We start from the raw sequence: 13,271 nt of genomic DNA, 5'->3' as shown, positions 1-13,271 counted from the left end.
ATAGAATATATAAAAAGATATGAAGGTCGAGGATAATATTAGAAGCTTAGTAGGTACTCTAATATTGTTTAATTCTTTTCTCATTATTGTTGTTTTTAGTGTCCTATTATTTTATTTTTCGATGTTAGTATTTCATGTTATTACTTTGGCATTAGTATTTATTTTTCTTACTCAATTCTACTAATATAATTTTGGGCAACTTTCACATATAGCAAACAAAAAAATCATATTTGTATAATATAGCAAACTTTGCATAATTGCGCTTCATAGCAAACATAAAAACTGTATAATTCGCTATACATATAAAAGTGTATAATTCGCTGGCCTATTTCGCTGCAATTGTATAATTAGCTTTGCATACAGTTGAATCGAATTAAAATGTATGTATATTGCATAATTATAAGTGTATAGCAAGAAGATATATGTTTTTCTCGCTTTATACAAAAACAGAAACACAATATATACACTTCTGTTGTATAAAGCTAGAAAAAATTGTATTTCACTGTAATTGTATAATTCACAATTGTATGATTCTTTGGCCTTTTTCTCTGCAATATTTGAAGTAAAATGTTTGTAAATTATATAATTAAGTGTATAACACGAAGATATACATTTTTGCATGTGTATATACAATTTTTTCTCGCTTTATACAAAACAGAAACAGAAATTATACACTTCTGTGTATAAAGCGAGAGAGGCGAGAATGGGAGAGTGGCGAGCGAGACTTCTGGGAGAGAGACGCCTGGCAAATTTTTGTCAATGTTTGCTATGGAGCACAATTAAATCAAACCCTAGCTATTCAATTTAATTTAGGTTATTAGTTTGCTATTTTATACAATTTTCCGTATAATTTATTACTCTCTATCTTCTTAAAGCGGAACAAAGTTACATCCTCTCTAGACCTACTCGTTATTGTTGACTTGTAGTTCTAATTTGTTTTGCCCCTTGTTTGGTTGATACTTTATAGTTTGTTTTGCCCCCTTTTTGGGTTAATTGTTTACTTGTTTTTTCTAACTTTTTAGCGTGTGAAAAACGAATTTTTTTTTATTAAATAAGTTGAGTTAGAATCTTTAAGTTTATACTTAAAGTAATATAATTGTACAACTACATTTAGAAGCAATTGATATAGTTTTAATATATAATAATATTGCTTATAAGTTTTGAACGAGATACGATGGATTAATAGCTTGTAATTGTTTTGTTTGTTAATATTTTGTAATATTGTTCTTGTATCGATTTTTCTTTTTTTATTCGTTATCTAAATTGAGGTCTATTTTATTGTATTAATATTTTAAACTTCAAATTTAAATATCACAAAATTATATGAAATATATCAGAAGTTATAATTATTTGCATAACAATTATATTTTAAAATATGAATCAATATTCATATAATTTGAATCTTGATAAATCTAAGTCATCTAACATAGTGACCATTAACTTGCTATAATTAATATTGGCATTTAGAGGGCATATGGTCTCGTTAAGAGTCATTTATTATATATATATATATATATATATATATGTTGCAATCAAATTATTGCCTCTTTCCATGAACCAACTCAAAAGAAGTCATTCTTTGTATCTCATAAAAAAAATATATCTAAATAATATTAATAAATATTTATATAGTTTGATTCTCGAAGATAAATATGATAATATTTTAAAATAAAAAAATAATTAAAATAACAGAAAAAGATCAAAATTATCCCTGAACTATGTGGAATAAATCACTTAAACCCTTCGTTACGTTTTGGGATCAAAAATATCCTTGTTATTATATCAAGAAACCACATATACCTTTAAGAATTAACACCCCATATTTTTATTGACTTGGCAAGTCACGCGGGACTAATCTTTCCACCTAAGCATTTCCAAATAGGATTCATTACAAAAGAACTAGACCTTTAGCGGCAATAACAGTCGCCACAAAAGACCATAAATCGTCACTAAAAGTTTTTATCATTAAATTCTAATTTTATTTTTTTTCTTCATTATTTAAAAAAAACGAAAATGATATCGATTAAGTAGGATTTTGAAGATATTGTATGTTTTATTTTATGTTATATGTAAATGTATAAAATGTACAGTGATGCATTATATAGTAGGAGATGTAAATCGAGAGATAATTTTCATGATTTTTTGTAACAATAATGGGTGTTTTTAATATTAATATTGCAAGTTATTTATTTTAGAAAATTAGGTTGCCATCGAAAATTAATTATCATATTTTTTGATTGAAAAATAGGTTTTACTATTAGTCATCACTAAAAATCACTCATAACTTTTAGTGGCAATATTTTGAGATTTTATGTCAACTTTGTCGCCACTAAAGATCAAGTTCTTTTGAAGTGAATCTTAGTTGACAGCGGTTAGGTGGAGGGATTAGTCCCACGTGGCATGACACATCACTAAAAAATTGAGATATTAACTCTTGAGGATATTTGTGGTATCCTAGAATAACAACGAAGATATTTTTTATCCCAAAATGTAATAAAGGGTATAAATAATCTATTTCGCATAATTTAAAGACAATTTTAATAATTTTCCGTTAAAATAATGCTAAATAAACCTTTTTTAAAAGTGGCAATACATAAAACCTTCCATTTCTCTTACATTGTTTTCTTTTCCATGTGATCATGTTGTGATATCATATTCAATAAGAGGTGTGCAATCGTTTTGTTGGTTTAATTTTACATTATTTGATTTAAAATTTTTTGATTTTTAATTTTGTAAAAGTATATGTATTATTAAACATAAAATTCAAACGTAATTATCATGAAAGACAATAACTAAAAAGGGTTTAAAGTGATTAATATATATATATATATTATAATTCGGTTTTTTGGTTCTTATTTTTTAATATCCAAAATCAAACCAAAAAAACAAACAAAGTAATTTATTACTTCAAAACCAATTCGAAAAACTAAAAACCAATCCAAATAAATATTCGATTTGATTTGATTTGGTTATTCGGTTTAATTCGAGTAGTGCATACCTCTATATTAAACCGAATAAATATCTTTTATCTAGTGCATTATATTACTTCACGTGTCAGATTCACTAAAATAATAATAATAATAAATATGAAATAAATTGAGTTTATAATTTAAAAATATAATAAATTTAATATTAAAAACTTAAAAATTACATAAAATTTAAATTTTGAAATGCACTTCACGAAATTATATATAACATAAATAGCGCAAAGTCATTTAAGCGTCCCAACGAACATACTCCTAAATTAGTACGACAAATAAAGTTACATTCATAAAAATGTACAAAATTTGGTTGTATTCACTTTAATTTCATCAATTATTTTCCTTGATGAGCTTTAAATGAACACAATTAATTTGTTTTAACAAATTTTCAGGAAAAAAAAAAGATTTTAAATATTTTAAATTTCTTATTATTCCTTTCTTGATTTGGTTTTGATTTAATTTGTTTGATCTAGATATAGATCACTCAATTTCTTTCTGGTGGGAAACATCAATATTTTATTTTTTTAAAAGGTTGAATTTATATTTTATTTATTTATTTAATTAATTAATTAATCAAAATATTATAAATTTTAAATAAAGAAAATGAAAGGTGGCCAACCTATACTACTTTTAAGTAACGCATTTCATTGTATTTGATAATGTTGGCCACACCATCCACTATTTCATTATAATTCATAATTTAAAAAATCTAAGTAAAAAAAAATATTTTAATCATTTCAAAAAATAAATAATGATACCTCTTATAACATACTATATTATATATATTATAAATATATGCTTCGTGTACCTTTTCTTCTATATTTTTAATCATTCCAATTATACTTATTACATACTTTATTGTGAGACATGAGTGCAAGTATCAAATATCTTCTTTAATTCCTTGCATCATCATTATTATTAATATTAATACAAATAAATGAATAATAAATAAAAAATACTGAATAAATAAATGAATAATAAATATTAATACTCATACGTATACATAGTTCGCTAGAAAAAAAAAGGTCTAAAAAATATTTTAACTTTGGCTAGAATTATCGTTTACAATACCAAACTTTAACCCCCTGCACTATTTAATAGTGTATTTTAAAAGGTATATATGTACCAACGTGGACACATTACTATTTAAAATTATGCAATATTTATGATATCCATATAGACACATTTAAAATACACTATCAAAATAGCGCAAGGTAAAAGGTCCTCCATTATATTTAATATCGTAATAATAATTTCGATTAAAGTTGAAATAGTATATATATATATATATATATATATATATATATATATATATATATATATATATATATATATATATATATATATATATATATATATACTACAAAAGTCAATTTTTTTTTGTAAGAATGTCAATGATACCTAAATGTTGGCAGCAGAAGACCTTTTCCTTTGCTTCTTTTGACTTTGATATTGATGGAGACACACACACTTCCTAAATCAATGCCTGATTGAGCTTGCACTAATTATGAAAACACTATAAAAAATATTGGAGAATAATTATTTATGTAATATGTAAAAAGTTTAAAATTTTTGTTTTTAGAATATATGTTACGTACGACTCAAATTTTATTAAGATGAATAAATATTTGATGTCCTAAAGGCTCGAGAGAACTAAATATGATCCCTCACCTATACTATAAAGTTATGTCAAGTATCACAAAAATATGCATTATACGAGCGATTACAATATATATATCTTTTTTCGGGAAAAAATAATATAACAAAAGGGAACAAATAAATAGAATTTTCCAGCTCAATAGAACTAATTCATGAAAAAAAAATAAGGGAACTAATTTATGTAGTGTAATTGCTAAAAAAAGTTTATGTGATTTGTAAATTTCATTCGACAAGATAAACTTATGTCAAATGAATTTGAATTTAGCTTAAAAGGTAATTGACTTAGCTATATATGATTGATGTAATTTTGAGGTTTCATAAATAAGAGACTAAATTTATTGTTACAACTTGAATTTTTTATTACAATATGAGTTTGTTAATTTTTATTTTTATTTGTTAAATGATTATAAATGTAAAAAGAACATTATGATTGAAAATAAATATATACCTATTTTACTCATATGCAATCAGACAACAAATTATGCTTGAGAAATATCACAAAGTATTTTGAGTTGAGTACATAAAATAGGATTTCCTTATCAAGAAGATATATATTTGAATAAGGCCTATATTATATATAGGCCTATTTCATCGGTAGCCACCTAAAGTTAGTTTCAATTTATTAACATGTTTTTGACAACCAGTCAAATATATAAGATGTGTGTATTACACTCGTCGAAGACGTGTTAAAGTAGCTATATATATATTTATGTATATAACCCATTTAAAACTATTTAATTAATTAATTACTCTAAAAATTACCTTTCAATAAAGAAGAAAAAGGAAAAAAAATAAAATCTACACTACCTTTATTTTTCGTCAGGAGTAAAATGCACTCCTAAATTATCTTCAAGTTTAAGAGTTTTTTCAACAATTTTCTCAGCTTTTATTTAAGAGTTTCATGCTCTTAACAAGAGTTTGAGACTACTTACTATGTTTTGTGACAAATCAAAGATAAATCTAAATTTAGTTAGTAAAATAAAATGACATTTTAAAACTGTTAATAATTAAAAAACGAAACTAATAATTTACGTATAAGTTCAAAACTATTCTCAAATACTTGTCACTTTAAACAACTTTGATTTCTACATATTCATTTATAAAATGATGAACATATACTTGGCATGGTCTATTATGTGATAGATACATCATGATCATGAGCCAAGACAGAGACAAAGAGAGTGATGATATATATATCAGAGAAGTGGAGGGACCTTAATTGGCCCATTCTTCTTCTAAAAAAAAATATGGATATGTATTCAGAGGTGAAGTCAAAATTAAAAATTTAACGTTCTATTAAGTCATCAACTTATTTTGTTAAGGGGTTTATACATACACATACATATATATATATATATATTATTTAATTTTTTAATATAAATATAAAATCTACAAAAAAAATATTGAATTTATTCATATCTACGAACCTCCGCTTAGCTCGACCGCTTTTCGAGCAGTACAACTTTTTTTAAAGCAGTAAATGACATGGTGAAAAAAGTAAAAAGCATACACAGACTGAAATTTGAGAATATATAAGAAAACAAATATCTTCTGCCACTTAGCACATGCACAATTAAAAAAAAAAATTGCTTTCTTCTTAACTTGTTATGAATAAATAACTAAGCATGTGTATAACATCAAATAGTGGGCAAAAAAGTGGTTTGTCCTATCAAATTCATTTTCCCTAATTTTGACAAACAATAAGAAGAACTTCATTTAAAGTTTATGGAGTAATTAGTTACATATATACTCATCAGTAGGTGGTTTTGTAATAATTCCATAAATTCAATAACATCAATGAAATGCTTGTTTGTAATCCAATTTTATACCATATATAATCGGCCGCTAAAATAATAATATTTGTGTTTATTAAATTTACAAGACTTACCAAAAGTGAAAGTGTTATCTATTCGAGATAACAATAAAAATTAATAGTGGTAACATCAGAAATTTCTTCTACCATGATTTTGTAGACAAACGCATGTGGTCAATTATACTATTCCAAATATTCAACATGTAAGGTTGAAATTAGAGATGAGTGATAATTAAAAAGTATACATTGTCTTTATTGTAGCAGATAATATGAAATTTATGTACAATTTATTATTTATCTTGTTTACTTTTTATAGGGGAATAATACAAGAGCACGTGAATGAGATATTTGTATAAAATGTGCAAAGATTTAGAGGTGACAAAACACACTGAACAAAAATAAAATATAGTACATATATCATATATTGAATAAGTTATGCAAGCCAACAACAGAAGCATTATTGTATATATTAAGGCCTCTTATTAAAATTTAGCTTTTAAGATACTCGTAATATTATGGACCTGCTCTAGTTCAACCACGAAACTGTCGGTCGTGTTTGCGTATTAGCAAACCTTTTAACACTTCTATCTAGACATGTAACTACTTAACAGTTTCGACGTTTGATATTTATCAGCTACTTTTGATCACAGAGGCTGATGAGATAACCATCTTCTCAGCATGGCTAAACATTCAACAGGCTTGTACTCTGGAGCTGTATGTCCTCCTCCCTGCACAACAGTTCAACAACACAAACAAAAATGTTAACTTACTAAAGAAACAGAAGAGTAAAACAAGTAAATATAAGTCAAATAGTTGCTTTCCTTCACTGTGGCAAATGTCATTTTATTTGAATATGTCCTTGTATACCTGCATGTTTGAGTACAACGGAATGAAAAAGGAACACAAGAAGGATTCAGGTTGAGGCATGTTTCAAGCATAAATCAAAGAGCATTCATTTAGTTTTGAACTTACCCGGCAACTTGACCATCAACAATCCATGGTCGCCAATCATCAACGATGGAGTAGTTAAGAGATCTTATCCAAGCTTCGGTTGATGTGTAAGGGATCATCGTGTCATGATCTCCACTGTTTTATGAAATAAATATGGTAAGTTAAGTAAATTCATACAGAGAGTCTATTCTTTATGCAACAGATTTACGATATAATTGTTCAACCTGTATATTAAGGACCTATAGCCTTTGACACTCAGATTTGCATGATATGGAATACTGTTTCCGATTATCTTTTGGTAAGGCAAGGCATCCCCAGCACATCGCTTCCATTTACCTATACTGCCCTGCATGGGATAATATTTCTAGTTAGAGACCAACGTCTTGGAGCTAATGTGGGATCCTCTGAAGGACCTACTAGTTTAGGTAAATATTCCAACTTTAATCTGTGTTGCTCCCAAAACTTTAGAATTCATGTTTATGAAAAAAAGAAAAAGCAAAACATACTCTTCGAACATGGAGGGCCTCTCTAACTTTGTCATCATCAGCCCAATGGTAGGACATCTTTTCCCAGTCAAACTAACATGACAAAAAAAGAAAGGAGGTAAAATATGAATTTCCCTGAAGAGTGGATGATTGTCAAGGGATAAGAACTGGTTAATCTTACTCGACATCTTAGTCGTCCAAGATATAGCATTTCATCAAGAGACCTTCTTTGGCCTATCCATTTTTGTGGCCTTGGTGAACCAAACTCACACTTGGGCTCCAAAATGTGCGCATTGGTAATTCCACCAAGCATCTATAAAAATCATAAAACTTATATCAAGTTTCGTCAAATAAACCAAGAAATAAGACGGAAGCAGCACAAGAGAAATGAATTAAATGACACAAACCTGATCATAAGTCTGCATATCATTCCAACATTTTGTGTTGCTAGGATGTATATCGAAATACTCTCCTTTACAGTTTCGCTTCAAGGACTGTTTAAGAGTAGTAATCCATTTAATCAGTATAATATGAAGAAAATGCTTAAAAAGATAATTACATCTACCCAATAATAAGTTGAATTTGCAACCTAAGAAAAAATAAAGCATTTTAACTTTTCCAACATGTTGAATTGAATTTACAGTGTAAAATTTGCACTACATTGTTAGTGCATATAAGTGACATAAAAAAGGTTTCTAATGAACAATGCAAACCTCAAAAAGTTCATCAGAAATAAGACCCACTCCATGAGCATATGAGATCTTGTAATTGTATTCACCATGAAATGTAGCTGGATTTCCCAGTAAATATCCCTGAAACCATTTGAAGGATGCAAAATATTAAGAAAGCCTATATCTAACCTTTCATGATGTTCATGGAGTCTCTACCTATGTAATGACTTAAATCCTAATACAAAACAAAAGAACTCATTCAGTAAAAAACGTTAACAAAAACAAAAGACAAACCTTAAGATCAATAAATGGCTCAAGTCCCTTCTCATTTCCTGCATTACCACATCACATCATCAGAATAGTGAATGGTCAACGAATGGAACAACAAACAAATAATCCTTCTTGGAGGAAAACAACAATGCACTTCATTATAAAGTCCTACCATTTGCTATGAGTTGAGAAATGATTGGTATGCCTATTCCCGCATAAGAGTCCCCAGCCACATAAAATGGATTTCTAAAGAATTCTGGGTGATCATTGAACCACTGAAGGGAAATGGATGAATTAATTAAATGGCAACGCCATTTGAAGATAGAAATTGGATTTCAGAATCAGTGTCACACAAAAGTTTGAAATTAGAGATCTCATTACCTTGTGTAGAAATTGATATGCATGATCACTAGCTTGTAGATCATCTGATTGACGAGCCTCTGAGGTTCTTGCATAGGAAAATCCAGTACCAACTGGAAAATCCAAGAATATAAAGCTTGCTACCTGACTAAACAACATTTCAGTTAAACTGCACGCTTACGAATATCCCAAGATTAGTCACTGACAGATATGTTCACCTTTGTCCATGTATGAGGATTCAAAACCAGTGAGGGGAAGCTACCATTATATTCCGCTGGCTTAAAGTCACCGTACTCCACAGGCTCAAATGTTATTGGACCTACCTCAAAGAGAAGGCCAGATAAAGCAGAGCAGCCAGGGCCTCCAGTTAGCCATAAAATAAGAGGGTCTGATTTTGGATTAGACTCAGACTTAACGAAGTAGTAGAATAGTTGAACATCATCTGAATCACCCACTCCTATGTACCTGAAACAACACCCATGCATTAATATTATCTTTAGTATTTAATGCTGAACTTCAGTATTTGCACATACTTGTTTGGCTACGAGTGTTTTCACTTCAAGCGAAATATTGAAATATTGGTTTGGATGTAACTCTGTGGATTCTTCTTCGAATCTTAATATGGTCGCACACTCAAAGAAAGAGAGAAATACTGATTTTCAGTAACAAATCATCAAATTTCACTAATCCAACTACCAACTTCCACAAACTTTATTTAACTTAATTTCAAGTTCTCCCTACTGTAGTAGCTACAGTCAAAAATAATTCCCTACTGCATCCAATACAAGACAATTTAGTATAAAATGTCTATCTATTGAAAGTGTTCAATCATATATTATACTTTGAGAAACAAAAACAAGACTAAACATCAAGGAAGCAACTTTTACACTTACCCAGTTTCAAGTTCAAAAGGAAGTGGTCCTTGAAAGCCTGGAAGAAACTTAACAGGTGAACCTGCAGCCTTAACACACTCTGCAAAATGTATTATTTCTGCAAGAAGAAGAAGAAAAATAACTGAAAACAGATTGCAGCAAAGTATTTGCTTTCTTTTGGCCATTTTTTTTTCCTTCATAGAGATCTTTCTTCACAAACTCTCTGGGAATATATAATAAGGAGTCAACATTAGATATGAGCAATAAAATATTCTATCTTCTTGTCCAGGCAATATTTAGGCACGCTGTATTTATAAAAAAAAATGCTAATTAAATATGCACATGGAATTCATGGAGGTCCAGCAATTCTGGCATATTATTCTACAAGTCAACTTCCCCATATGAATCTGAATGAACACTTCTACTGTAACTGATGTTTGGATTCAGAAGAAGTGTCTCTATATAACATTACAAACAGAAAATTTTGATTTTGACTTTCACATAAATTACTATTTTTTCCCCTTTTGGGATGGGAGATAATTAATCTGCTCATTATATAGATCATTATGTACAAGAAGAAAAATTTTAGAACAGAAGGGATTTAACCTTGAACTCCAATTGAGACATTCTGAAGCCGGAGCTTCCGCTTCCGCTTCCGTTTCCGTTTCTTCTAATCAGTTCTCTGTATAGTGAGAGAATATGCTCAAGCTTTGTGTATGCATAAAGTTCGGAGTTGAGAAATGAGAGACAACCCCGCTGCCGGGAAATTTGCCGGCGAGGTTTTGGCGGGAATGGGGGTGTGACGGTGCTGGAGAAGAATGGTTTATTTGGGCTGAAGTTGTTGGGCTATGGGCTTAGTGGGTTACGTGAGAAAGGGTCATTTGAACTTTTTGTTCTTATTTTGTGTTGGTCTTTAATTTTTAACCTCAATACGAATTGTCTTTTCGGGGACGGGATATAAACTTATACTTTTATATCAGGGAAAATGCATAAGTACATTCAATCTATGTTCGAAATCTCAAAGACACACTTATACTATACTAAAATCCTATTATTTCCTAACTTATTTTATAAATAATTTTCTACTCCTTTTCAGTCGGATCCGATTCGATCGGTCAATTATCTTTCCTTGTGAACTACATTAGGGCACCTCTTTCAATTGTTAGGAAGTCAACTATGCCTTCTCCCTCGAAGAGACACCCATAGCATGGACTATCTTATAAACTTCATCCAATAATGTTTGGGGATCTTCTCCCACTCTAGAACCAAGGAAAATTGGAGGATTCAAAAGTGAGCGAAGAAACTTTCTATTATCTATGTCCTCATCACTAATCATTCCTCTTATCTTTACATTTCTTGATGGTCGCTCAAGAGACGTTCGTTCTCTTCCTTTGTGCATTTCTGTGATGGGCTTATCATAAGTTTTTTTTTATCCTTCTCTTACTGGGATATTTATTATGCGTGTCATCATCTTCTTGGATATACTAACTATTGAACAATCTTGATATAATAAAGATTGATAGCCCAACGGTTCAGGCTGTGCAAAAATACCTTTGCATTTTAGGTTCGAGCCTAACTGCGGCGATTTCTTTAATTTTTTTCATTATCCTGTTTTGTTCTAAAGTATGAACACACTTGGCAAAAGTTCTGGCACCGCCACCGCCAGTGCGTGCTAACAATTTTTTTCAAGTTATTTGGTCGGTAGTGCCACATAGGTCGAAAAAAGGTAAACAATTAATTATAAAATAAGTTCAGTAGTGTAATAATATTAGTATGTACACTTTCCTTTTATGAGTTCTTTTTAAAACTTTTATAGCACAATCAACTTTTTAAATAAAAGTGAACGGAGGAATTCAATAAAGCCATCAGTACATAACGATAACGATAGATAAGCTCCTTTTTTCTATTTTAAAAGGAAAAATTATTAACATACTTGTATTTGATAGTTAGACTAACACTCTCTCCTTAATCCATCCAAACAATCGCATTAACTAATTTATTGTTTAGAGTTAACAACTTGAAGATAATAATAATATCATTTTAGTATTTAAAAAAGTGGAAACTCACAAGCACTTCCATACTTATCTCTTTCAATCATATAAATTAACCATAATATTAATGGAGGTAAGAGATTATTCCCACTTTAATTGTAATTTTAAATTTATTAATCATATATGGATGCCAACATCTCTTTCCTTGTTAAAAAAATCTTGATGATGCCAACCTTATGATATAAAATAAACCCAAGAATATCCTTAATCTTATACAAAAGAAAAACTCATTAGTTGGCGTACTCAATTAAGTAACTTAGGTCATTCAATATTATATACTATATGGCTATACGTTTATAAACTTCTTGCTTTTAGTAAAATACACCTTGTTACTTGTTAAATTAAGCTCAACATCACGATCATTAATATGTATCTTCTTAGATGATTTTACGTAATCTTTACAAATTTTGGATTCAAGATTCGAAGTTTGTTTCTTATCACGATAAATAGAATCAGGTTCATTTTAATTTATGATTTTATTTAATATTGGACATCGATTTTATTTAATATTGGACATCAATTTCAAACACAGTAATATTATTGGACATCAATTTTATATTATTCATACATAGATATCTAATTTCAAACACACAGTAATATTTAGTTCTCTCATTAATGATAATGCATTTATTTGAACTTCTTATATGATCTTAAACAATCAAGTCAAAGTTTAGTTTTTTCTCTATTAATATAAAGATGGTTTTTTGTTTTTTTTTTTAACCGTGAAATAATATGAGATGAATAAAGCTCATATAGTAGCTTATGTTAATTAGTGTTTAGTTTGATTGGTAGTCTAACTTTTTATTGTATCATATTACTAAAATCTTTCCTTTTTGATATCACTGAAAAATCCTATTTTATGTAATTATATCATTAAAACTTTCATTAGATAAACAACCAAAAGTTCTATTTTGTGTTCATATATTTTTCTTTTTTCTTCTTACTTTATCTTTGCTTATTATCTATAAAAATACTCCATAATCATGTTGTCTGTTTCGTTAACTTTTTTTTTAAAAAAAATAATAGTTTTACCTTGTCTTTTATTTGTTTGTTCTTTAAATTATAACTGCATAATGTTATATAATAACAAAAAGTAATACCATCATCATATTCATCAAAATAATATAATTATATTATAGTATTATATGACAATATTAT

At 28.6% G+C, this 13,271-nt stretch overlaps 1 protein-coding gene across 1 annotated transcript; it reads right to left on the bottom strand.

Moving 5' to 3' along the window:
• Positions 1-6,842: 6,842 nt before the first annotated feature.
• LOC101250687 (serine carboxypeptidase-like 12) lies at positions 6,843-11,461 on the bottom strand. Its single transcript, XM_069296854.1, has 14 exons — positions 11,243-11,461; positions 10,669-10,732; positions 10,084-10,180; positions 9,409-9,655; positions 9,212-9,334; positions 9,003-9,105; positions 8,855-8,892; positions 8,603-8,701; positions 8,297-8,383; positions 8,071-8,202; positions 7,911-7,982; positions 7,629-7,750; positions 7,426-7,539; positions 6,843-7,320 (listed from the first exon to the last, which is right to left on the bottom strand). The coding sequence occupies exons 1-14, from the start codon at positions 11,459-11,461 to the stop codon at positions 7,215-7,217; spliced, it is 1,623 nt and encodes a 540-aa protein (XP_069152955.1). The 3' UTR covers positions 6,843-7,214.
• Positions 11,462-13,271: the final 1,810 nt, after the last annotated feature.

The sequence above is a fragment of the Solanum lycopersicum genome, chromosome 4 (genome assembly GCF_036512215.1).
Source record: "Solanum lycopersicum chromosome 4, SLM_r2.1".
Lineage (NCBI taxonomy): Eukaryota > Viridiplantae > Streptophyta > Magnoliopsida > Solanales > Solanaceae > Solanum > Solanum lycopersicum.
The sequence above is the reverse complement of the archived record's forward strand: the minus strand, read 5'-3'. Positions and strand labels throughout refer to the sequence as shown.